The sequence below is a fragment of the Typopeltis vanoorti genome, chromosome 8 (assembly GCF_054136105.1).
Source record: "Typopeltis vanoorti isolate ZY-2024b chromosome 8, IOZ_Tvanoo_1.0, whole genome shotgun sequence".
NCBI lineage: Eukaryota > Metazoa > Arthropoda > Arachnida > Uropygi > Thelyphonidae > Typopeltis > Typopeltis vanoorti.
Genome location: NC_143556.1, coordinates 45,710,685 through 45,737,079, shown reverse-complemented (window position 1 = coordinate 45,737,079; position 26,395 = coordinate 45,710,685). Strand labels below are relative to the sequence as shown.

The 26,395-nt window shown below is 33.2% G+C and overlaps 1 protein-coding gene across 9 annotated transcripts in view; it reads left to right on the top strand.

Moving 5' to 3' along the window:
• The window catches only part of LOC150103963 (bromodomain-containing protein 2-like), a 539,719-nt gene that overhangs the window by 268,477 nt on the left and 244,847 nt on the right, over positions 1 to 26,395 (top strand). For all 9 annotated transcript variants that reach the window (XR_016548723.1, XM_090397216.1, XM_090397208.1 and 6 more), the window contains 2 exons: positions 10,397 to 10,522; positions 15,471 to 15,605. Coding sequence is in view for 8 of the 9 variants with exons in the window: in XM_090397216.1 (XP_090253342.1) it covers positions 10,397 to 10,522; positions 15,471 to 15,605 (261 nt within the window). In the remaining variant the exon portion in view is untranslated. The remainder of the gene's footprint in view (positions 1 to 10,396; positions 10,523 to 15,470; positions 15,606 to 26,395) is intronic.

Below are 26,395 nucleotides of genomic sequence, written 5' to 3'. Positions count from 1 at the left end.
ATCTTGTCCAGATTAGGATATCAAATCTTCTGATCTTTATGACATTTTCCTGAATGTCTGAGCTTTTGAACTAATTCCTGTTTTGGTTTTACTGTTTAAACTCTCTTTTTCTACTAATATTTATTTTTCAGCTTGGATTATTTGTTCCTTTCCCAATATTTTCTAATTTTTTTTCTCCTCTCACTTAGTTATTTCTCTTCATTTCTTTATGAACATTACAAAATTCATTGTCATAATCTTTGCTGCCTGAAATCTAAACTAATAAATGATCACCATTATAGCCTGATATGGTCAGTCAACATGGATCTTTATTTTATCCACCTTTGGACCAAATGTAGTAGAAAAGTTTGAACAAACTCTATTATTTGCACTTTAAGGTCCAATTTGTTTTTCTGTCTTGTGCTATTTTCAACTAGATCTTTAACTTTCTCTATAGTCACGTGTTGCATGTGATGTTGGGCAGATCTTTCACAAGTAGAATGCAGTTGCATTTTTGTGAATTCATCCATTGGTGGAAAGCAATTGTTAGCTTTATAATAATTTTTTTTGCTTTATCTTTACTGATTCTTATTGAATGAGATATATTTTTTTAATTTTGAATTATTTGTATCTCACCAATTTTATCATTTTCTAGTTTTTAAAACTGAGATTAATAGTATTCAACGGCATCACTGAAATGGAAAATATATATTACTGATTGCTTGATAATAAATTTAAAATTGTAATGTGTTTACCTAATTAGTACGCATAAGTTTTGAATAGTTGCATTCTTGTTTTAAGTCTAAGTCCAAGATTAAGGAAATAAAGAATTTTGCTCTTATTCAGAGGTGAACTTCACTATGAACAGTATTACTTAACATTAGAAATGACATATTTCAAAAGGTAGGTAATCTTGTGCTAATCTTTCCTCCACATATTTGAGAGATGAGTCAAAAGTAAGTTTTTATCATGGGTACATTCAAGATTAATTGCTGACATCATTTTTTCACAATGTTAAGTTACTAGATGCAAATAGCATATATCCTTTATAGTAGTTTCCCCACATCTGTTTGCCAATCTCTGTTCTATATATGAACCAAGAAAAACATTCTGAAACTTAATCTTCCATCTCAGTTATTCCTTTGGTCAGCCCTGTTCATTCATGGAAGTGCGTTTTTTTTTTACTGCTGTCTCTTTCATAAATTTTGAGTGGTGGCAATGAATATACAGATCCTCATGAATAGTCACTAATTGCTTGCTTCAGTTATTTTTATTATTTTATTTTTACCTCAGCTAATCCTGTTTTGTTATATCCATTTGAATGAGTGAAAGAATTTATTTAATTTAATATTTAAGGATTCCAGTAAACATTCGATTGGCTTGCACTAATCAGTGAAAATCATCTGACAAGTAATCTTTCAATAATATCCATATGTCAGCATGTCAAGGAGAGATGCTATTCATGGGGGCATAATCAAGATAAGCCATGATGCAAAATTTCCAGTTTTGAAATTAGCCTGCATCACACTTCCGATTGCCACTCTTGCTGTATCAGTTTAGCTTCTTGTTCCATATTAAATATTCTAATGACTCTTCACTGATCTTATCATCTGAATAAATCGTATTATTTTATAAAGGGATCTCATCTTCTTTCATCATCTTTGTATCAGCAATGTATGTATATCACTATGGTAATGTAATCCTCAATTAGTCAATTGCAGTGGGAAAAATTAGTTTGCTAATTAGCTAACTGAAGGGTTGGTTAATTTAAGGTTATATGGTGCTGTACCAGCCAGTAAGCATTTAACTATTAACTGAAGGGCATCAGTTAATTGAGGGTTCATTTATTTGAACATCTGGAAATTGAGAGATTGCTGTAATTCTAAGATTTTCTGCAAACTCCTCCACTGCTTTTATTATTTATACATTTATGATTTCATTAATTTCTCTTGGTTGTTTTTCCAGTAGATGATTTTTTTATCTTGGTTTTGTAGGAGAAGGGAGAACATATTTAAACAGGCTTTACAGGGGATGTGGATTTTTTCAATTATGGTATACCGTCATAGTATATGTTTTTATTTTGGTGCGTACAGAATTCAGTGTCTGTTTATTTAAATCTCAAATGATTAGCCTCTCATGGAATTCACTTCATTACTGAGTCAGAAACCCTATTTAGCTCATTGCATTCCTTATAGGATGTGTGCAAAAGTTGTTTTATATTAATAGCACTGACTTACAGATTTATTTTGATGCAAGTATTATAAAGTCATAGAAGTTGAGATAAAAATGCACATTGCATTAACCACATCACTTGTCACAGATTGTAACCCTCCTTAATAATTATATATATATTAATAACTTAATTATATTAAGTAATCAGTAGTTGGATAAAAATCACTTAGTTTTAGTCTCTGAGTATTGCTGAAGAGCATTTTCTGATGGGAAATATCTCTTTTCACTGAAATCATTTGTTCTTTTTTCACTTTTGGAAACTCGCATTCCTCTTCATTATAAAACATTTCAGTGCCATAACAATTGACTATGATGATCATAAAATTTAAATGTTTTTAATATTGTGATGTATATTTACTCAATTCCCATGATTGTGAAAACTGATTGGTTTTTTTCTTGAAAGCAGTTTGGAAGGATATGGTTTAGAGCCATCTGAGAATTTGTGTGAAATTTAATATATTCTAGATTATTTATTGTAATTTTCTGTTTTAAGTTGTGGAACTTATAGTAAGATTTCATCTCATGAGACATATTCATTGTTTTCAGTAGTGTATGAAATTCATGTCATCCTACTAAGTATATAAGAGCGACATCACTTTTAACCATCAGGCCAAGTTATATAGAATGTCATTTAGATTTTTCCTGTTTGTGTAATGTGATACAAGCTTGCTGCTATACTAAATTAAAACACTCCTGCATAAACCAACTGTCCCAACAAACACCAATTGCAGTTTGTGTGACTTTGTTTATATTGGATTTATGATGCTCACTTATCTTTGTCACTGGAAATGGCATCTGTAAATTTTCAAGTAATTATATTTGAATTGTTACTTTGGAAAGTAGGTTGTCATTTTCATTCGAAGAAGATGCCCCTTCAGGAACTCGTTCTTTCTCTGCCCTCTATAATGCCAATAATTTTTATGAACATAATATAAAACTAAACACCAAAGGCAAGGTAAACTTTACCTGGATGACTCTGCACCCTGTATGTGCAAAGCTATTGTTTCTATCATATGTGAACTCTTAAAACTTATACTGAAACAACATTTGTTGGTAAATAATCCTTTTCCTCTCCAGGTAATGTTTATTTTGCCTTTTATATTTATATAACTAATTGGGCTTTACAGATAGTAGGGAAAGAATTAACTCCTGAAGAAATGTTTTCTTTAACAGAAAAAAGATTTTCCACAAAGTTCGAAGATTCATCAGAGGAATAATATTCCACGCTGGAAGATAGAAATGAAGATGGTGGTAACTGCGGTGCAAAAACTCTATAGAAAATTATTATTGAATGCTATAAGTATTTTCTTTTCACTGCAGTTCTTTGAATTGTGACTGTTTTCCCCTCCGTAAACAGAATTTACCCATTTTATTGTCTGAACTATCTTACTTTCGAAACAAGATGTAATGCAGTACAGATGACACAACTTTTTTTTTTTCTTGCGTAAACAATAATTATGACCTTGAAAAAATTGATGGGCTTTACTGTGCGCTTAATATTTTTCAGAAACTGTAATGTGAAAATTCAAATTCTAATTAAAAGAATATTTAAATGACAAGTATGATATCATGAGGTTATGCAGTTGGTCCATCCAGATGACAAAAGGGCTGGAGCACAGTTGGACAGAAATTATACCAAGAAGCTTTTGCAAGTGAACAGATAGAAAAATGTCATTAGTGTTGGAGGTAAGTTTCTTGCAGCTGACGACTAGAAGTCAGACATGGCATAATTGTTTTGTAGTTGCTACAGGCTTTAATGTAGACTCTGAACAAAGCTGGAGTATTTATCTCAAGCCATTTGGTACATGCCTTTTTCTTGGACACAGACTTGTAAAACCATGACTTGGATATTGGGAGTTTGTACAGTGGGGGATGAAAGGCCTCATTCAAACATAGTTAATTTCAATGAGATGGTCATAGCAAGTATCTAGATAGCAGAAATGTTTCGGAGTTCTTTCCATTTGGTAGTGTTGTAGTAGCAAATGATTGAAAGGTATTCAACTAGAGATGACATGGAATAAGATTATGATCTAAATTACCAAGAGCAGAGAGAGAGAGATCATTTAACAGCATGTTAGCATGGAGAACTGGTCAAGAAAAGATCCATAGTGTTGGGTCAATGGAAGTATTGTTAGGTATTCTGGTTGGTAGATTATCAGTGCTGTAAGGTCACTGCTTACAGCTGATATGTAAAGTTCTCTTCCAAATTGGTAGAAATGACAAAGATTCTGACATCTGCTGGTAAGTCATATCAGACCATACAAAATTGTGTGACACTTTTGGTGGAGATGAATCCGTATAGTTTGAACTGGTGGTTGTAGCAGTAATTGGGGTTTGTTTAAAAACAGGCGATCATGTTTTGGATCTCTATAGTAGATGGTGCAGTTGTTGAAATCGGTATCATGGTAAATGCTGAAGAGATTTTTTTTTTTTTTTGGAAGATTTTTGAGGTTGGGTTTTGGATAGTTTACTTCCAAGTTATTTAGAGGCGTACAGAGAGAGAAAGCGAAAAGCTGGGAAAATAGTTTTTCAGGCAACGGCAATGGTATATCAAGATCTTTATGATTTATGATCACTTAAAAACAAAGGAAGAGCAGAGAAAAATTTATCGACTGGCAACTGTTGACATCAAAAATATGACATCAAAAGACATCTTACATGTGAGGCAGATCAGACTGCAAAGGAAGAGTATTAAGGAGGGATGTAGATGTAAGAAACAGATGGATAATATACTTTGAAGGGATTTTGAACGAGGAAAATGTGAGGACTCACAGAGAAGATGGGCAGCCTTATGAGGGGATGGTGCAGAATATCAATAGAGTGAAAGTTGAGGAGGCTGCAAAGAGGATGAAGAATGGAAAATTGGTGGGTCCTGACAGGATCCAAGTGGAGGCATGGAAGGCACTGGGGGAAGAGGGCATTGACCTGCTGTGGGATCTGTTCATAAATGTTTGCCAACAGGAAAAAATGCCCGAGGAGTGGAAGGAAAGTACTCTTGTCCTTATTTACAAGGCTAAAGGGGATGCACAGGACTGTAAGAATTACAGAGGAATAAAGTTGATGTCTCACTCACACAATGAAAATCCTAGAAAGGGTTCTTGACAGAAGACAGGAAGTAGGTGGAGATTGCAAAGGAGCAGTTTGGCTTTATGCCTGGTTGATCGACAATGGATGCTATGTTTGGGTTATGATAGATGATGGAAAAACAATAAATTACATAACCACAGTGATTAACTTTAATGAAATTAAAGTGCAAATATTTCATAATGAATAAAAGTACACCAGTGCATAGAAACAGGAATTCAAGGTACATTGTATTCCTGTTGGTGATTTACCAATTAAAAACTGTTGCCACGTGCTAGAACTTTTCTCAACATAAAAGGGATTCACAACTTTCTTTGAGAAGCCGGTCATATTTAAACCTGCTTCTGTGGAGAAGATGAGCTTCATCGAACTCAATACTGTGTTTAGTGTTAATACTATGCTGTGCCAGACCAGACTTTTTGAGGGTTTCATGTATTCGATACATGTAATATTGATATTCATTAATTCAAAATATATTGCAAAAGCGGTCAGTCCAACACCTATCTATGAAGCAGTTAAATATGTCACAGATTGTATTGACCATGCAACAATAGCCACATTTCAAAAACATCTTAATTGCTTCTGTATTCAAAGTTCTAGTAGAACCTAGAATGCTATGCAGCCAAAAAAAAGATTAAGACGGAACATAGGGGTATATTTCATCCTTCCACATCAAATTTAATAGATTTTAAATGTGGTTGGCCAAAGCACATTACAGGAGACTTCAGAATCAAAAAATATTCTTGGATTCAATTTATATTGTTGATTAATCACCTTTCAAGGATTTAGGCCTAGAGTGGCTTGTTCTGGCCCTTGTTGAATCTCTTTAGAGGACGTCCTGGTTTTCTTTTTCCTAACAGTTTGTATGTAATTTAAGTCTTGTTTTGGTAATCTTTCTGTTTTCATTCTTTCAACATGTTCCATCCATTCATGTATATATTTTTTTAATAATTTTTATTACTGATTCCTGGTTTAATTCTTTTTTTTTTTTTTTTTTTTTTTTTTGTGATCGAGTATATATTGAAGTTGAAAATTTATTTATCACTAGGTTAGACTATAATAGATTTAGTTTAATCCTTTATCCCAGTGAGAGCAAACAAAGTTTGCGCCTGAAAATATCTTCAGGACTAAATATAGTGTTGTACTATCTTATCCAGTAAGTAGTGCAACACCAAGGCAACTCGTGGCAAAGGTGGAGCAAGCTACCAGGCACTTCTAACCCAGTATCTCCCATAATGCAAAACACATTTCCTATGTGGATATGTATACTGTTATGCATTAAAGGGATTGGCCATCTACCCAGACTAGTTTCGACCTTTATTGAGGTCTCTTCAGTGGGAGCCAGGCCCAGAGCTGGAGATACCAGGCAGAAGCAGTAGCAAGTCATCTGTGCCTATGGGAGTTGCCAAAAGGTTTATCACCTTTTTTAAAAATTACTCTGGATTTAGTTGCACTACTTACTGGATAAGATAGTACAACACTATATTTAGTCCTGAAGATATTTTCAGGCGCAAACTTTGTTTGCTCTCACTGGGATAAAGGATTAAACTAAATCTATTATAGTCTAACCTAGTGATAAATAAATTTTCAACATCTTTCTCTAAATCCAGAGTAATTTTTAAAAAAGGTGATAAACCTTTTGGCAACTCCCATAGGCACAGATGACTTGCTACTGCTTCTGCCTGGTATCTCCAGCTCTGGGCCTGGCTCCCACTGAAGAGACCTCAATAAAGGTCGAAACTAGTCTGGGTAGATGGCCAATCCCTTTAATGCATAACAGTATACATATCCACATAGGAAATGTGTTTTGCATTATGGGAGATACTGGGTTAGAAGTGCCTGGTAGCTTGCTCCACCTTTGCCACGAGTTGCCTTGGTGTTGCACTACTTACTGGATAAGATAGTACAACACTATATTTAGTCCTGAAGATATTTTCAGGCACAAACTTTGTTTGCTCTCACTGGGATAAAGGATTAAACTAAATCTATTATAGTCTAACCTAGTGATAAATAAATTTTCAACATCTTTCTCTAAATCCAGAGTAATTTTTAAAAAAGGTGATAAACCTTTTGGCAACTCCCATAGGCACAGATGACTTGCTACTGCTTCTGCCTGGTATCTCCAGCTCTGGGCCTGGCTCCCACTGAAGAGACCTCAATAAAGGTCGAAACTAGTCTGGGTAGATGGCCAATCCCTTTAATGCATAACAGTATACATATCCACATAGGAAATGTGTTTTGCATTATGGGAGATACTGGGTTAGAAGTGCCTGGTAGCTTGCTCCACCTTTGCCACGAGTTGCCTTGGTGTTGCACTACTTACTGGATAAGATAGTACAACACTATATTTAGTCCTGAAGATATTTTCAGGCGCAAACTTTGTTTGCTCTCACTGGGATAAAGGATTAAACTAAATCTATTATATATATTGAAGTTTTTCTCGTAAATTTCATTTTAGCTGCTATTAATTTTTGTTTTATTGTCCAGATTTCACTTTCATGCAATAGGGTAGGGCTAATGTATTGTGTAATTTTTGTCTGGTTTGTTTTTGAACTAGGGATCAGTTTAAATATAGTTAATTACACCTGTTATTTTTAAATATTTTGCAGTTTTTAGGTTTAAATCTTTTTCATTTTGATATGTAAATACATCCTAGGTAATTAAATGAATTCACTTGTTCTAAAATCTTATCTATTACTATTTTAGTTCTTATTGGATCTTGTCCTTTAAAAGACCATCATTTTTTATTTTTCTGATGATATTATCATTCCATAATCTTTGACAATTTCATTTAAATTTAAAATATCTTTCTATAAGTTATCTTCAGAATTTCTAATTGTTTGGTCATCAGCAAAAAAAGAGAGTGTTTAAGTTCACAGAAGGAGAAAGTTTAATACTGTGATGGAAATTTTTATTCCATTTCATTATTTCATTTAGATAAATATGAAAAAGTTGCTGAAAGCAGACATCCTAGTCGAACTCCTCAGAATATTTTATTAGTTTATTTAAAATTTGCTATATATTTTGTAACAGGAATTTAGAATACTTATATACCTCTATAATTTTTAGGTCATCTCTACTCTACTGCCTTTTTTAAAAATAGGGTTGACTATTGCTTTTTTCTATTCTGTTGGTAGGTAGGTAGGTTATTGGTTGTTGAATAGATATTATTTAAAAATAATAAGTCTTTCTTTGAACCTTATTCCTGCATATTGATTAATCAAACAACCAATGCAAAAATTGTATTAGAAAAAATCTGGAAAGGTAGATATAGAACACATCATTTATCTACCTTGGAACATAATATGTTGTTGCTGATCCTGATGCTATTGCAGATGTTTTTGGAAAAAAGTCTTTTACTACAAGCTCAGTAACAGCTTCATATCCTCCTGAAATTTTAATATTGAAAGAGCAACAGAGAAATGGCAACCAAACTTTTTTTTTTATTAATGGGGCTAGAGCAGTGCAATCAGCCTTTAATTAGGGAGGAAGAAAAAAGAGCTCCTACTCCTGTCAATGTAGTCGGTCCTGATGATAATAATTATAAGATAAAACATCTTCCATTGTCTTCTATGGATCTCCTTCTCTTACTATACAACATATGTTATATAGTAAGAGAAGAATACTTTCAGAGGATTACATTCTCTAAGCAAGGCTAACACTCTATCATCCATCTATACGCATTTATTTGCACACACAGAGCAGAACACTGATTTCCTTCCCACCTATACTGATGATTCAAGATCTCAGACCTCAGTTTGTTGCTGTTTTATTTCCTGACTGTCATATCAAGTCAGATCTTACTCAGTTGCAATAATTGTACAGCAAGGTTGCATGCAAATCAGCTTGTGCTTATATATATATAAAAGAAAATGACTACCAAAAGTGTATAATTTTTACAGACTCATTGTTCTTTACAGGCTGTCTTGTCTCCTGTATATTCCACATTCATTGCTTTGCAAAGTCCTACAGCGCTGTTGCTCAAACTGAAGGTACTTAATTTTCATATTCAGGTGTGCTGGATTTTCAGCCACATCAATAGAGATCGAGTGAACTCCTATAGACACTGGTTGGGATGCATAACTTAAGAAGACACTGAAGACTTATTATCGATATACACCCAGAACCTGTGTGTGTGTGTAGTCATGAAAATGATCCATATTTCATCTCAGTAAATTACTATAACAAATGTCTAAATTCAAAGTTCCAGGAGGTTTTTCCCCATGACTTATCCAGGACAGGATCAGGTATTCCTCATTATAACAAAGTTACCTCATAACAAATTACTGACACATCATAGCAAGAGCGATATATTTGATGCTATGCTTTAGATGCGCACTATCTGCTTTATCAGTTAACTACAATGATAAGATCAAATATCCCTTATAGATAATAACCACAATATGCATTGTAATACTAAATACCCTGTGGATACATTGATACTTAAGAATAACTTTGGTTTCATTAATCTTCCACAAGGAGAGGCAGGGAGAATTTGTTCCAGAAGGCTTTTCAGAAGTTTTCTTTTAATAGCCTGTTTGTTTTGGGTATTCTTTAATGTCATTTCAAATAGTACATTAGTCTCTGTATGTTATTTTCATATAGTATTGTTAACTACACTACTCCTGTATATTATAAATTTCCTCTCCAAATATGCAAATCACATTTTTTTCCCGTCATTTTCACTTAGATAAGAACTGGCAGATTATTAGTGCTTCTTTACAGAAGTGCTAATAACGTAATTTTTCACAGATATGGATGTGATTAAATCAGCCTGTTCTATAGCTTTCTGAATAAAAAATGAAAATTTAGCTGCAATATATGTAGCTAATAAATTTTTATTCCTCCCTTTGCTAGTCAATTCCGCAACTGCTGTACACTCTCTAGCCTTTCAAGACAAGGCTTAACTGTCATGATTAATAGCTGTAGAAATATCAGTTTTTTTTTTTTTTTTTTTTTTTCAGATGGAGTCTAGAAGAAGAATAATTTATTTTAGCAAAAAACATTTTTAAATAGTTCAATTATAACCAATGTAAGTTAATTCGTATATTTCAAACAATGGGCATGTGTATATACATTATAAATATGTATATTATTTTAGATGCAAAAAATAAAATTATTGGCAAATCTAAAGAAGAACAAGTTCGGGAGAAGAAACAAGAGTTGGAAAAAAGGTTACAGGATGTCAGTGGACAACTAGGCACATCCAAGAAACCTGCTAAGAGAGGTAATTGCAATAAATCTAAAGCAACTTAGTTTTCTCTAGCAAATTTGAAATTTGTATGCATTTGGATGTGTAGTGTTATGTTACTGCATCATTTTTCAATCTTTGATTGAAAACTTACATAAATCAAAATGCATGCATGTTCTTTTAAAACACTAGAATAATTAGTAAATAAATAGTTTTAATGGAACATGTGTACTAGATGTATTTAAAAAGCTTTCATGGCTTATACATGCAACAAAAATTATAATTTTCTTCAAAAAGTCCAGTATATTTCATCCATGTTACGTGAACATTAGAGAAACAGACCATTAAGTACATTCATAATATGAATTACAATGAGTCATAAATCATGCATGTAATAGTTGGACTCAATCATAGCTGAAGAGTATATGATTTCACTATTAGAGTTCAAAGGAACAAATGTAAAAAGCATAGATAAAATATCATTTAAAATAATTAATTTAAATAAAATAAAAAATTATAAACAATTAATAGTGGTCACTTTCCAAAACTTTAAGATCGGGATGCAGTCTGATCGATTCAGGTTCAGATTTTGTAGCATTTCACACTTTTTAAGGAAAAGACTATCAAATTTGAACTTGGTGGAATGAGTGCAAAAAGAATTCAATGTGGTAAATGCTTGATTATGCATAGATCATGTATTTGGGAAAACTTGCATAAGCAAAATCCAAGCAGCAGTTCTGTACCAACATCTCACAGATCACTTTCCAATCGGTATTAAAGTGCATTTGCAGGTACAGCACAACCAAAAACATCCCTTACACAACAGTTGACTACAGCGTATTGAAACAGTAACTTGAGCACTGTCTCTTGGGAAGAGATAACAGAAAGAAATATTGATACCTCATATCATAAATGTATTGAGATATTAAACAGTAAAATACAAGACTCAGTAGAAGTTCAAATAATAGGCAAAATGAAAGAAACTGAGCTGTGGATTACACAGGGAATCAGACACTACATAAAAATTAGAGATAAAGCATATAGAGTATCAATATTATGAACACAGTTTCAAGTGCTGTAGAAATTTATACACTATAAATTAAGAGAAAGTAAAAACAAATACTACAGAAACTAATTCCTGAAATGCCAAGAGAACTCCAGAAAACAATGGAAGTCTGTGAATAAATTAATTGGCAAAGATATACACAAGCAAACCCTTTCCCAACTTATGAGGGTGGTCTGAAAAGTTCTCGGCCTCAACCATAGATGGCAACACTATCAGCAAGATTATTTTTTTCTAAGTTGGTACATCTGTCATATGTATCGATCGATGTGAAATTGCAAATCATTATCAAGTAATTTGTTTTATACAGCTGTCGGAAGCCAAAGTGTTGTTCTGTATCCCTTGAAATGATAAAATTGAGTATCGTGCAGTTATAAAATTTTTTGTAAAAGAAGGTTTAACGCCAAAAGAAATTGATATTCATAAAAGTGTGCCCATAAAGTTTATGGGCACTCTTCTCCTTCGTTTTCGACAATTAAGAAAGGGCTGCTGAGTTTAAACATGGCCATACCAGCCTTGAAGATGATCCACGTGAAGGACGTCCAAAAAAGTGTAACAACACCAGAAATCATTGATCGAGTGCACGGTATGATATTCAGTGACCAGCGAGTCAAAGTGCGTGAAATTGCTGAGACTAGGTATTTCAAAAGAACATTAGGATATATTTTGCACGAAGAATTGCAAATGAAAAGCTTTGCGCAAGATGGGTGTCGTGCTTCCTCACTGCAGATCAAAAACACACTTGCATGAAAATCTCTGAACAGTGCTTAGAGCATTTTAACAAGAATAAAACACTGATTTTGTGTGCTGATTTATTACTATGGTTGAGACTTGGATTCACTATTACACACCAGAATCTAAACAGCAGTCAAAACAGTGGACAGAAGCCAGTTCATTTTGTACATTTTTAACTTATCACTGAAGACAGGCAAGTTTCCATCGAATTTTAAGAAGGCCAATTTACAAAATCCCAAATTACCTATTTACAAAAAAAAAAAAAAAAAAAAAACTTAAAAATTACAAACCGATCTCTCTTCTACTGGTCTTTTCAAAAATATTTGAGAAATTGGTAAAAATGACTCATGACAGTGTTGTACAAAAATAGCTTCTTTTCAAAGAATTAATTTGGGTTCAAGCAAACGTGTAGTGCATAACTTGTTTTGCTGAACTTTACACAGCATTTACCACCCTAGATGAACATGAACTAACACTAGCAGTTTGATCTACACAAAGCTTTTGACTGTATCACATGAAATTTTAATTTAAAAAAAACTTAGAAGTCATAGGAATAAGAGTTACTGCCCTAAACTTGTTTGAAAATTACTTAAATGCTAGATCACAAATTGTAAAAATAAAGAATAGCTATAGCAGTTCCAAAACAGTAGACCATAGTGTACTACAGTTACTTGTCTTACAATCAATTTAATTTAGTATTTATATTAATTTTATATATCAGATTGCATCCCATAGTCAGGAGGATAAACCAAATTGGAATTAAGTTGATGAGTAGGGATATGAGCAGTACAAATTGCAAGCAAGAAGGGTGACTAGCATGGTAATAAAGGCCAAATCAGGCTATGAGAGAGAAATAACTACTGGAGTACCTCTGGGTTTGGTACTAGGGCCTCTACTCTTTAATTTGAATATTGATAAGGACATATTTAAGAGGGGATATTCAGTTGCTTGCTGATGATCCAAGACTAAACAGGCTGAAGTAAACCCAAAAAAGTTTTTTTTTTTGTTATTTAGCAAATAAGAGGAAAAATGATTATGGTGGAATGACTTTAAACAATTCTCGTGGTAGGAAGCTGACTGAACCAAAAGAAATAGTTGAATTCCTGGTGTCACAATGATACATATCAACATTTAGGTAGATAAACAGATGTTCAGCATATTAAAATATATGAATGTGAACACAGCATTGTGGTTGGATGGCATATTAGCTCATATACTATGTGAATGTGCAAGAGAATTGGCATAGCCTCTGACAAAGTTGTTCAATCTAAGTCTCAGCTCTGGCAAGGTTTCAAGGGAGTTGAAAGAGAGTAAGATAGTACCATTTCATAAAGGTGGCTCCAAAGGTGGTAGCAAACTATAGACCAATTAATATATTGGGAGTGGTTGTTTGTTAAAGTATTGGAAAAGTTGGTGAAAGGTAAAATATAATAGTGTGTGGATAGGATGCAATACTCTGTAGTGGACAGCATGGCTTTGTGAAGGGTAGGTCCTGTCTTAGTAACTTATTCACATTTTATAATAAAGTGACAGCAGAATTGGATAAAGGTAATGGCTAGCTGCACCATGATATTGCTCAACTTTGCCATGGCATTTGACATCACCACATGGAAAACTTACAAAAACTGGAGAGGATGGGAATGGATATGAGGCTAGTAGCATGGACAGGCAAATGGCTGACAAACAGAATACAGGGAGTAGTATATGGTGACTACTGGAGTACCTCTGGGTTCGGTACTAGGGCCACTACTCTTTAATTTGTATACTAGGGCCACTACTCGTTAATTTGTATATTGATGATAGGAACATATTTTAGAGGGAATATTCAGTTGTTTGCTGATGATCCAAAATTGGTAAGAGGATTGAAAGAGTAGATATCCTGCAGGATGATTTAAATAAATTGGCATCATGGACAAAGGATAATGATTGTCAATTTAATGTTCCAAAATGTAAGACTATGCACTTCGGGTTGAAATGGTTGCATATGGCGTGTCGTATTGATGATATTGAATTGCAGGAAATTGCTGAGGCCAAGGACTTGGGGATAATTGTGGACAAAGAGTTGAAGTTCAGAGTGTATATTGTAAAGTTGGTTAAATAGCCCAACAAATTACTTAGATGTTGAAAAACATGCTAACAAGTAAAGACAAGGAAATTATTATCCCCCTTTTTTTTTTTATAAGGCTATGATATGTTCACATCTTCACTACTGTGCTACAGATTTTGTCACCTAGGTTTCTTGGGGACAGGAAGGTGGTTGAAAACTTCAGAGATGAATTACCATGATGGTGAAGGCTGTGGAATACTCCCTACAAGGATAGGCTTCAAGTTTGTGGGTTACAAAGTTTAGTTGATAGGTGAAAAACAGGGGAAATGATAGAAACTTTTAAGATATTAAAGGGATTTTATAAAATTAATGCAAATGAAAATTTTCAATATATGACAAATAGCCAGAGAGCTAGGGGGCAATCCATTGAGGTTGTGTAAGAGTGTGGTTAGTAGGGTTATGCAGACCAGGTTTTTTGTGTGGTGAGTGGAATGGATTGCCAGAATTGGTTGTGAGTTCCCTGACAGTGAATGGATTCAAGGAGAGGAATGACAGGATTTATGTGTATGATCGTTCATTTGAGTCTCTGAACTTCATGGAGATGCCGTAAATAATATTTTTTTCAAAACCAACATTATTAAATGGCACTGAAGCTTGGGAAATGAGAGAAAGAGATAAAAGAATTCTTGCAGCAGAAATGTAATATATGACAAGAACAGCTGGTTATGCAGGACTAGACAAAAAAGAGAAATGAAGAAATAATGAAAGAGCTAAACACCAGTAATGGAAACCATGGTGGGAGTTTGGGGGGGGGGGGGAGCATCTAGAATGAATGGTATATGATAGCATACATAGGAAGATGAACTACAAGCTGAAAGGTCATGAAAATAGGGGAAGGCAATGAAATGCTGTGCCAAGACAGAAACATGCCACTTGACTAGATTCATGATAGATAGGAGTATTTTGTAACTGCTTTAAATTAATATATCTGTTCTTGTATTGTGACATCTTTTTATTCAATTATGATATTCTGTTACCATATATATATATTTGCTTGTTTTAATTTGCATGTGATATTCGAGTATTTTTGATGGAGAACATTTGAGTTATTTTTAATTGGTCTTTTTTATGTTCTTTAGATACCGAAAATTCTCATGTAGATGTTGTGGGTTGCCAAAGGCGACTAAGTGAAAGTAGTAGCAGTTCGAGTGATAGTGACAGCAGCAGCAGTAGCAGTACATCTAGTTCTTCAGACAGCAGTGATTCAGAGTCAGGTTAGCCTCATTTGAGCCCTCATCTTGTATATATCTCCTTGGTAGAGACTACATCAAATAAATTGCAGATAATGTGTATCTGTTTGTCTGTTTCTGTCCGTCCATCTGTCTGTCTACTGATGAAAGAAAATACAAGATTTTGTCTGTATATCTATTTAACTCTTTTGTTTGATATATATTTTGTGAAAAAATTGTATATATTGTTAATGAGTTACAGTAATGAAGCATACTATTTTTTGAAGCGCCATTTTTCATGACAGCAGTTTTTTTTTTTTTTTTTTAATACATATAAGATATGTGATACACTTCTGACTGCAATTTTGTTGTCAGATTAATGACATGGTAATTTGGTTACTGAGTGCAGTGTTCTGAGGTCAGCCATTTAATTTCCTTGGGCTGTGTTTCCTTCGTTGGACATTTTTTTTTAATATTAAATCTGCACTGTTACATATTTGCAAGATTAATTCAGCTTTCAGTTCGGCTGTGTGTTTTCTTGCTTCCAGATTTTAAATTCCTTTTATTCTTATCATAATTCCAATTATCTGTTAGTTTACCTTTATTGATCAGTAATTAAACATACTATGATACATAAGCAGTTTATATTATTTATTTTTATTTTATCTGCGTGTTGTGTGTGTGCGTGTGGAATTAATCCACCTCTAACATATTTGATCTCTATCTTTGGATTAGTGGAGCTTTGACTTTCCTCTTACAGAGAAAACAAAATATAAGCACTTTTGGGGGGCAGGTACAGTCTCACTAGTTATATAATTTTATTAATCACTTAGACTTGGTAGCTTTTATTATACAGCTAAGTTAATTTTTGGACTTTAAAAAAAAAACAACTGGAAAAGAACTTTTATATAACTGTTTGTATGCTTGAGTATAGTAAATGTTGCATTACTTTGGATGAAACTTATTTTAATTCATTTAATATAATTGTCTTCATCTAAGTAATGTGTATAAAAGTTTGCAGTGCATGTAATGTATATCCTATGCATGCTTTAGTTAAGATTACCGAAGATTTTTATTCCTATTTTTGCATCTCTCTCTCTCTCTCTCTCTCTCTCTCACACACACACACACACACACACGCGCATGCATGCATGCAGTAAATAAATTCACATCAGAGTATGCCTAAATATGGTGCTAATAGTATACTTTTTCAGATTGTTCCTGTTTTTAAATTTTATGTGTTTCTGTCTCTCGGGGATTGAGGTTGGGAAATTTGGTATGCTTCAGTTCTTTCACCTTTTATTGCAATATGTTATGTTTGAAGAGGAAGAGATATGGGATAAAATCTCTTAAGATATGTTAGAAATATGCAAAAAGACTCTTAGTATTATGTAGTTTATTTACATTTACCAGCATATCTTTATGAATGTAAGCATAATTTAGCATAATCATCCACTCTCATCCTTGTACAGATTGTTTGTATTTTTATTTTTTTATTTATTTTTTATTTCATGTTTCATGCTAGTCAGTACATTCTGAAGCTGTTATTCAGTCTAAGTTGGCATTATTTACTAAAATTCATCTTATATCAAACTGCCATTGTAATAAACCATGTCTTTGATCATTTTGACCTTGCTTGTATTATGTCATCATAAATTTCTGAATTAACTGAAATCAGCTGCAGTTTTATAATTGTTTCACTTCAGATAAATTTATCCTTAGTGATTTATATCAGTAAATTAAAATGTTCATCCTTGTTTAGTTATTAGTACGTATTTTTATAACAATCAATAGTCATTCTGTATGTATTCATGCTTCTTTTTAACTTTTTATAACAATTTCATTTGTCACTGAAGTGTTCATTTTTGTATCTCTGACAAAGTGTTAAATAAAAACACATCATTTCTAAAATGGAGTTGTTTTGTCTTTGAATTAAAGTGGCTGCTTCAGAACATACTGCACTCACAACCTATAAATCGATTAATATTTTACATTAGGAACTATTAATATTTATACACATTTGCATATATATATATATATTTATTTATTTCTGTGTGTGTGGAGAATTGTTATAAAAATTAAATTCATGCAGGATGCAGAAAATCACTGAACAGTTATGGACTTAAAAACTTTTGCGCAACTAATATATATATATATATATATATATATATATATATAATGTGTGTGTATGATATAACCATTGAAAAATATAATTCATTTTAAAAATATGCTTGGACTGTTAATCTAGATATTCTTTGTAGAAACGATTTTTTTTGCCTTTAAAATTTATTAACAATTTGTCTGTCAGTAGTCTTCTAATATTTTTGAAGTGGGTGGATAGAGAATCTGGTGGGGTATTGTATTTCACCCATGAAAAGTTGAGGACCTACAGTAATGTATTTTATTTAATGTGTTTAGGTGATAGTTAATGATAGCCTATCCAGGAAGGTGATAAGTAGTTAGTGGAATAGTTGAAAGCTGGACTTGGTTGCAACAGGGGTGTTCACAGCCTTCAAGGGGGGAATTGTGTGTGTGTGGAGGGTGAAATGTAGATATAAGTTTATAATGAACATTATTAGAACATTCTCATTTGAAAAACTTAATGATTGCCCATGTGCTCAGGAGAAATGGTAAGGAATACCATGTTTGTTGCTTTTTTTCTTTTTTTTTTAAGGCTTATGTCCAAACATAAGTGGATATGATGAACTCGTCTTTCAGCATAGTGATATTTCTTATTTTGTGGGAGGATCTAAACCAGTGGTGGTTCCCCAATCAAAAATATACTGTAAACCAGTAGAATTACATTAGTATTGCTGGTCTAGACTCTATGGACTTCTGTATATCACCATTGTGTTTTTGGCTATACTTGTATAATTTCTTTAGAATTCGTTATATTTCTGTAATCTCCAAACTGCCATTCTTAGCATGTGGGAAAGCATTTACTTGGCTCCTTAGCTCAGTTTAAAAACAGCATGATAATATTACTTTTAAGATTTTTTCTGTACAATTTAAAAAAATCGAATTTGCATTCCACTTTGTTTATGGCATGCTTGTTAAAAGTAGTTTTTTTTTTTTTTTTTTTTTTTTTTTTAAGACTTAACTTTTTTGTCAGTCTTTTTTTGGCTTACAAAAAGTTAAGTGAAATTTATGGTGAGTTAGCATTTTTATAGATAGTATTGTAGTTTTTTTTATAAGATAAGAACAAAGTTTTCTTTATCATTTACTTGAAATTTTTAAAGTTAGCTGGTTACTTGGGAGCCAATTAAGTAAGGTTCTTATATATTGGCTTGCTTGTTTTAAGCTTTAAAGCCTGCATCAGGATCCCTTAGTTGGTACCCCCAGTTAATGGTTTGCAGCATTTAATTGGTGTCGGTCTCCTTCCCTTAGGATGACTTGGTGTTTATGTATTTGCTTCAAAGAATATCATTTATTCCAGTTTATTGGCATGGTAGATTTCAAATCCTTTTCCAGTAAAACTGGAAAACCTGACAAAAGAACAGTTAACAGTCCTAATACACAGGCCTCATAGCTTTACTTGCTTTGTCTTTAACAGTCATAAATATCAAAATTAACTGATGAAGAGTTTGTTTTAATTAACACACTCAATGGTTTCAAAATTGAGAGTTAGCATTCATTCTCACAACAGACTGTTTCGTTTCCTACTGGGATTCACCATATGTTATGTCCCTTTCACAGTGGATGGGCTCATTTATTGTACAATTTTATTGGATAAAGATAAGGGGAGGTAGATTGCACTGGATGGTAAAAGGCTAAAGAAGATACATCTTTATTTGTTTTACGTTTTTTTTTTTTTACCCATTATTGACTGCATTATATTATAAATATGCATTATTGCATTTTCTGCAACTAAAAATTTGAAGCAGAATGTTAGGACAAATGTATTTATTTGAGATACTGTGTTTGGTGCTACAATGTTACTTTGTTTTTCTTGGCTGTGCACAGTACAGTGTTTGTAGAAGGAAAGATGTTTTTCATTCGGTCGGTCACTAATTACTTCTAAATATAGTACATGGACTGTAAATGTCTTCGTACTATATGTAATGATACAATAAAAGCGTGCGTGCGCAATAAATGCAAATGACAGGTAGTAGTTGCTAAGTCCATTCTTTGAAAAGAATGGACTTAGTGAGTAAAAATTCATCTATTCCTGAATAAAAAGATCACTGCATCTGTTGATCCTCAATGAAATACTAGCATGTGAGATATCTATTACTGATAAGCTCAAAGAGCCACTGGAATTGAAATTATTTGTATATATTACTTGATAAAAGTTTTTACTGATCATTAATGAATAAAAATTAAGCACAATATAAATAAAAGGAAATAATTACATATAACAAGCACAAAAATTATACAAGATTTGCTCCATCAAATGCACGTATTTCTGCCACACCTAGATGAATCACCTGATCAACATTATTAGTTCGATGAATAAGCCCCCACCTCTATATATTTACTGACCATCAATATATATTACAGCTGCTATTTTTTTGTTATTTAAATTTTGCAAACAAATATCTTTTCATCTCATAATTTTTTTTCAATTATGGCTATCCTAAATGCACACCTGCTTTAGCTAGATTTATAGGATTACATGTAATTCACTATACCCTGCACCCAAAGATGGGCTGGACAAACAACTGTGAATTATCAGTAACAGTAATCTATTATTTGCTTCTGATGAAAATATTTCTATTACTTGGCAATCATTCTGTGACCTCACATATGTTTACAGCTTTTAGCAATTTAAATAGACTAACAAAATCAATATTCTCCTTAATTACTGCTTTTTAATATATCCCTTAATATATTAAAAATATATCCTGATATATCCCATAATATATCCCGATGCAGATATTGGTTGTAATCACAATATATGGTATGGTGCATTTGCCAGTATAGTATGCAAATAAGGATAAAAGTCAACATTATCCCATTTTGCTGCAAGGTTACAGATCAGTCCAGGAAGTTTCTTCTCACCTGGGCATGAACATGTTAATTCATAATGTCAATAAGTAATGCAATTAAAAGTTAGATAATTCGTATTTTTCTACTTATTTGCAAAAATGATTTCATGAAAAGAATCAATGAAAAAATTTATATGCGATTACATTAGAGGTAGTCCAACAATGTAAAGTTCATTTAAAAAAAAAAAAGAATAAAATAATTAGTTGACTCCATGATCATAGTGATCCAGTTGATTCTTGCTATAGCAAACCTGTAATATCAGGAACAGTTTGCTATAGTGAATTTCCTTTATAGTAGTATATGAAACCTATCTTACAAAAACGAAACACTTGTTTTGCAGATTATTCAGAAATAGGTAATCTTATGCAAGGCATCTGGATTTCTGGATATTGATAGCATTCTTTTTATATTGGTTTAATATTTTTCTTAACAATGGAAATTTATGAAATTAAATAAAATGAAAGAATGTGGCATGGATTGGAGTCTTACATATTTGGTTGCTTTCTATATTGATATCATCAGATAAATCATTTAATCATCAAAATAAATTATCATTTTTTTTTTAAAAAATTAAACTTATCATATTCCTGTCTCATTCTGAATGTCTGTGGGATAGACCATTAATTTCGTCATGCTTTTAGTGAAAAACATCAATTAAGAGTATCTTGGTAGGTGGTGTAGTAAATAAACATAACTTGGAAAAAATTAATGTGACATTATAATCTATAAACATGAATCGCCTTTCAGGAATGTGAAGAACCGACTGGGGGCTTCTGAACTAATGCCTAATCCTCATCTTCACATGGTGCACCCTGTTAGTAGGTATCTATTGGATACTGAAGAAACGAGGATGGGCTGGCAATTTGGGACTTAGCTGACCAAATTACACTCTCTGTTCTACAAATGCATATGATGGTACGACATAACGGGATCTTATGCCAGCTGGCATATTGCCCGTTTAAATAAGGCTCACGCTATTTTCATCAGGGAACCAGGGCAAACAGTGAAAAGTCAGCTACTGGAACAAGCTCTAGCTCCAGTGGTGTTCACACCAGAATACGCTTGGTTCATCTCAACATCTAGAAGATGAATAAAGCCAACATCAGAAGAAATGAAGATAGGAACCATCAATATAAAGAGTATTAATGGAAAGGAAACTAAACTTGTAGAAAAATTGGAAAAGTACCATGTGGACATAATTGGCATTACTGAGACAAAGAAGACAAAAACTTTTACTAAATAATAAGTATAGGATGTTATATTCAGGAAATAATGATCTAGGAAAGAAAGAAATAGTAATAGCATTCAATGCCAAACATGGAGATAAACCACTTGATTAGAAGGCAGTTTAAAGAAGAGTTGTGTGGGAAAACTTCAAAATGGATAAATGGGCAATGAGACTTATTTGTACCTGTGGTCCCACAGAAGGTTCTTCCAAGGAATAAGTGGAGGAATTTTTTTGAGTTATTAGAACAAGCAGTTGACATAAAATGGAAAAAGTGGTCCTTGTTCGAGATTTGCACAGCTGAGTAGGAAATGAATCCCACCAGGTATATTGGAACATTTTAGTCTTTATTTTATTCTAGTCATCATCTATGTGTAAAAGTAGCTAAAGAAAAGTCATGGGAAAATTTTCTGCAAGTTGCTGAAAACATTTAGAAATGGAGGAAAGAATACCGTAAAAGGAATCAAAGGTAACATGAAAACTGAACATAAGGATATCATAGACATATGGAGTAATTACTTTGAAAGTCTATTAAATGAAGTAAGCAGTGACAGAACTGCAGGAGAAAATTTATACTTGATAACTACCTCAAGTATTTTATACAAATACTTGAGATAGAAAATGCCATCAAAAACTTGATATGTGGAAAGGCAGCTGGAATAGATAACGTTGAACCAGAAATGCTCAAATACAGAGTATAAAAATTTTGCAGTTGCTACACACTAGATAATTCAGAGGGCGTGTTCAGAAGTTCCAATTCCAGATAATTATAGTAGAGGTCTAATAGCTGACATCTATTTAAAAAAAAAAAAAAAAAAGCTGAATGTTAGAATTATAGAAGAATTTCTCTACTGAGTGTTCCAGGTAAGATTTATCCAAGCATAATTGACAAAAGGTTGAAAAAAATTGTGGATGAGAAACATGGAGAAGAACAAGCTGTGTTCAGACCAAGTAGATTTTGTCGTGATCAGATTTTCATTTTAAGATAAATAGTAAGATAAATAGTAGATAAAATGGGTAAGATGAGGATGCACATTATCAAAGAAGGGCATCAAGCCTGATATTAGAATTGGAGATGTCAAACTTGGCTTTTTTGCAGATGATGATGATGATGATGTATTTCGAAACACATCTTGTGCAAATGTCCAGGATTCTCTAACTAAATTGATTAACAGCTGTAACAAATGTGTCATGAAAATCAGCAATAAAAAGACCAAAACTATGAAAATAGGCAGGAACCATAGAAAACTTCAGCTGTCTTCTGAATGGAGATTCTATAGATAAGTAAAATATGTCAGTTATTTAGGCACAGTTTTTAGTGAAGATGGCAGGTTTAATCTGGAAATAAATAGAATAAACAAAACTGTTATGGTGGGTAACCAGCTGAATAAGTTTATATGGAAAGAAATGAGCCAAAATAGCAATATACAAGACAGTGTTTAAACTAGTTTAAAGTTATTGATCTGAGAGTTGGGTTAGAAATAAAGCACTTGATCAAAGACTAGAGACCACAAATATGAGGGTTTTGAGAAAAATTAGAGTAGTGACGTTATGGTATCAGTGCCAGAATCATATTAAAAATGAAGATATTAGGAAGGAATTTGACATAATTAGGATTCAAGAATGTGTTGGCAGAGGTAATCTAAGGTGGTTTGGCCACTTAAATAAAATGAGTGAAAAAAGGTTAGCAAAATATGTGTTTGCCAAGATGACAGGAAATTCACTGTGTCTGAAAAGGAAAAGTTTGAAATAGACAACAGAATAAGCAAAACTGGTATAGTGGATAGCCAGCTGAATAAATTAATATGGAATAAGAGAGAAATTAGCAAAACACCAAACTAGCAGTATACAAGACTGTTCAAAGCAGTTTTATGGATCTGAGAGTAGGGTTAGAAATAAAGCACTTGATGAAAGACTATATACCACAAATATGAGGATTCTGATTAAAGTTAGGTTAGTGAATGATGGCATCAATGCAGAATCATATGAAAAACTAAGATATTAGAAAGGAACTGAACATTTAGGAATGTCAGCAGAGCTAATCTGAGGTGGTATGACCACTTAAATAGAATAGGTGAGGAAAGGTTGGCAAAAGAGGTGTTTAATGTCAAGATGGTAGGAGAGAGAGAGAGACACCCAGAAGAAAACCAAGGCCTATGTGAATTGATTCTGCCAGAAGTGCCTTAGAAGCATAAAATGTTAGATATGACAATATTGTGGTGCTCAGAGTAATAGATTATTTGGAAGAAAATTTTTGATAGGAGATTAATAATGTAAATAAACTTAATCGTGTAATGCTGAATACATTTCAAGTTAATAGGTGTCTATATATTCTCCTTTTATTAATCTATTTTTGATAAGGTTTCACTATCCTGACAGCTGTTTCAAACTCGTTGGTTTTCTTCAGAGACCAGGCAGAAACCTTAAGAGAACAAAAACTCGTTCAGTACTAAGGAATTTGAAGTAAGCAAACTCTCGGTTGGTGCGTAAAAGCGGCACTTATGTCTTTTAAGTAGCCCACACTAAGGCAACTCTCGGATGCAGAGAAATATATTCCCTCTAGCGCTCTGGTTAACTTACAAAACTTTCATATTTTCTACATTCGGCTTTGAAATAATGCTGGATCTAATATCCACTTATGTAGTAAATGATAATATTATGTATTGATTGGTTACTGTTTTGCTGACTTTTTAACCATCATTTAAGTATGACTACTTGTTGCAATGCATGGATGATAGTTTATAGGAAATGATTTCAAATATTAACAGACCTAAAGTCCTGACATCCTACCAGCACTATCAGTTGCTGTCATAATTTTACTTGATTCTACAGTCTACTCCTCCAGTGTCAGATAATTATTTAAATATAACAAACATCTTAACCAAATCCAAATATCAAAAAAAAATAACTACCTTGAAAAATGTATACAAGAATTTTTTTTAAAAAAAAAATCATTATAAGACAACTAATAAAAGGTAATACTGCTTTCATTATGAATCAAACAATATAGAGCAAACAAATGCATTATCTTCTAGGTGACAGTTTTACTCACCAAATTATAGGTCAAGATGCCACTGTGTCTGAAAAGGAAAAGTTCATAAATTATTGAAAATAAAGTTACTTCTTGGCTCAAGGAAATATATTGTGAATGAACATGGAGTTTTTGTCTCAAGCGACTTAGAGTAAGCTGTTTTCTTTTCTTAGACTGCCCTGGCACACTTTTGCGAAAAGTGTGACTTTGGATATAGAGTAGGAATTTTGAATATACAGAGGGATGACTTCTCCATTCCAAAATGGATAATTTCTGTCACAAGTATCTGGAAGAACAGAAACAGTAATCTGATTGTGGAAAGGTGAATAAAAATCATGCTATTACTACTTGTTAATGATGTAGTGTCAAACTACATAAAGTTGTGGAATGGACAAGGGAAGGACATTCCACAAGTGATGAAACTTGAATGAGATGATGATCTGAATTAGCAAGAAAAGCAGTCACTTTGTTGGTGTACTTGAAAGGAGAACTGGTTAAGAAAAGATGCAGAGTGTTGGATGTGGAGAGGATCATCAGGGATTCTGGTTGAGAAACTATTTGATTTATTGTATACCTTTGCTTCTCTTCCAGCTTGGCCAGTGGAATTATGGACATTGAAATCACCAAGTAAGAGAACTTCACTGTTAGGGAATTTGGATTGTATGAAATCAGCTTCATGGATAAAAAGTTAAAAGAGATCAAGATGATTTTCTGCATTGGGGAAAATGGTACAGGAAAATCTTAGCCACAGATGATCAAAAGGAGAGATTCAAGATTGGGCATCCTCTGGCAAGGGAACAGCTGATTGCACAAGCATAAGTGTCATCACCCTTGTTTTGGAAGGACTCGTATAGAGTGTAGTTTGGTTGGTTAAGATGGTGTGGTTATTGTGGCAGGTTGGGGTTTAGTCAGAGACAGATCAGCTTTGGATGTCTGCAAGTGCTGATGTATATTATTTAGGTTGGCGTTTATGCTGTGAATGTGAAAGTATTTTTTTTTTTTTTGTATGATTTTTAATTTTTGGGGGGGGAGATTTATTATTGAATTTAACCATGGTAACACTATGAGGCTTACTTTCATATTAGTATTAGAGAGGCTTAAGAGAAAAAGCAGCAAAAACATAGTGAAAGAGAGAGGTTGAGGCCATTACAAAGCCCAACAGTGCCTCTCACATATCATTTACACTGCCTCTTCTAGCCAGGACATGGCAGTGTAGATGGCAGCTAGATTATGTGTGCACCAGCTGATCAGGAAGCCTCCTAGATGCACTGGCATCTAGTTGAGTCCTGAACGTTATCAGGCTGATAACCCTGTGAAACTACTTTACTGAAATAACTCAAAGATGGTGGATGTACTGGATCTCTATAATAGGTTTGACATACCCTTGACGGAGGGGAGGGGGGAGAAACTGAAATTCCTGCTTTGGGAACAGAACATGACAGCCATCACTTTAGGTCCCCAGTAATTAAAGGTGGTATTATGCAGGCAATGAAGATATCTATCAGGTTTAGTTTTCATTTACTCCAACTAGGAAGATATCCTTTTACAGCAGGAATCTCTGATGCCAGAGAGACCTTTAGAAGGCAGGGT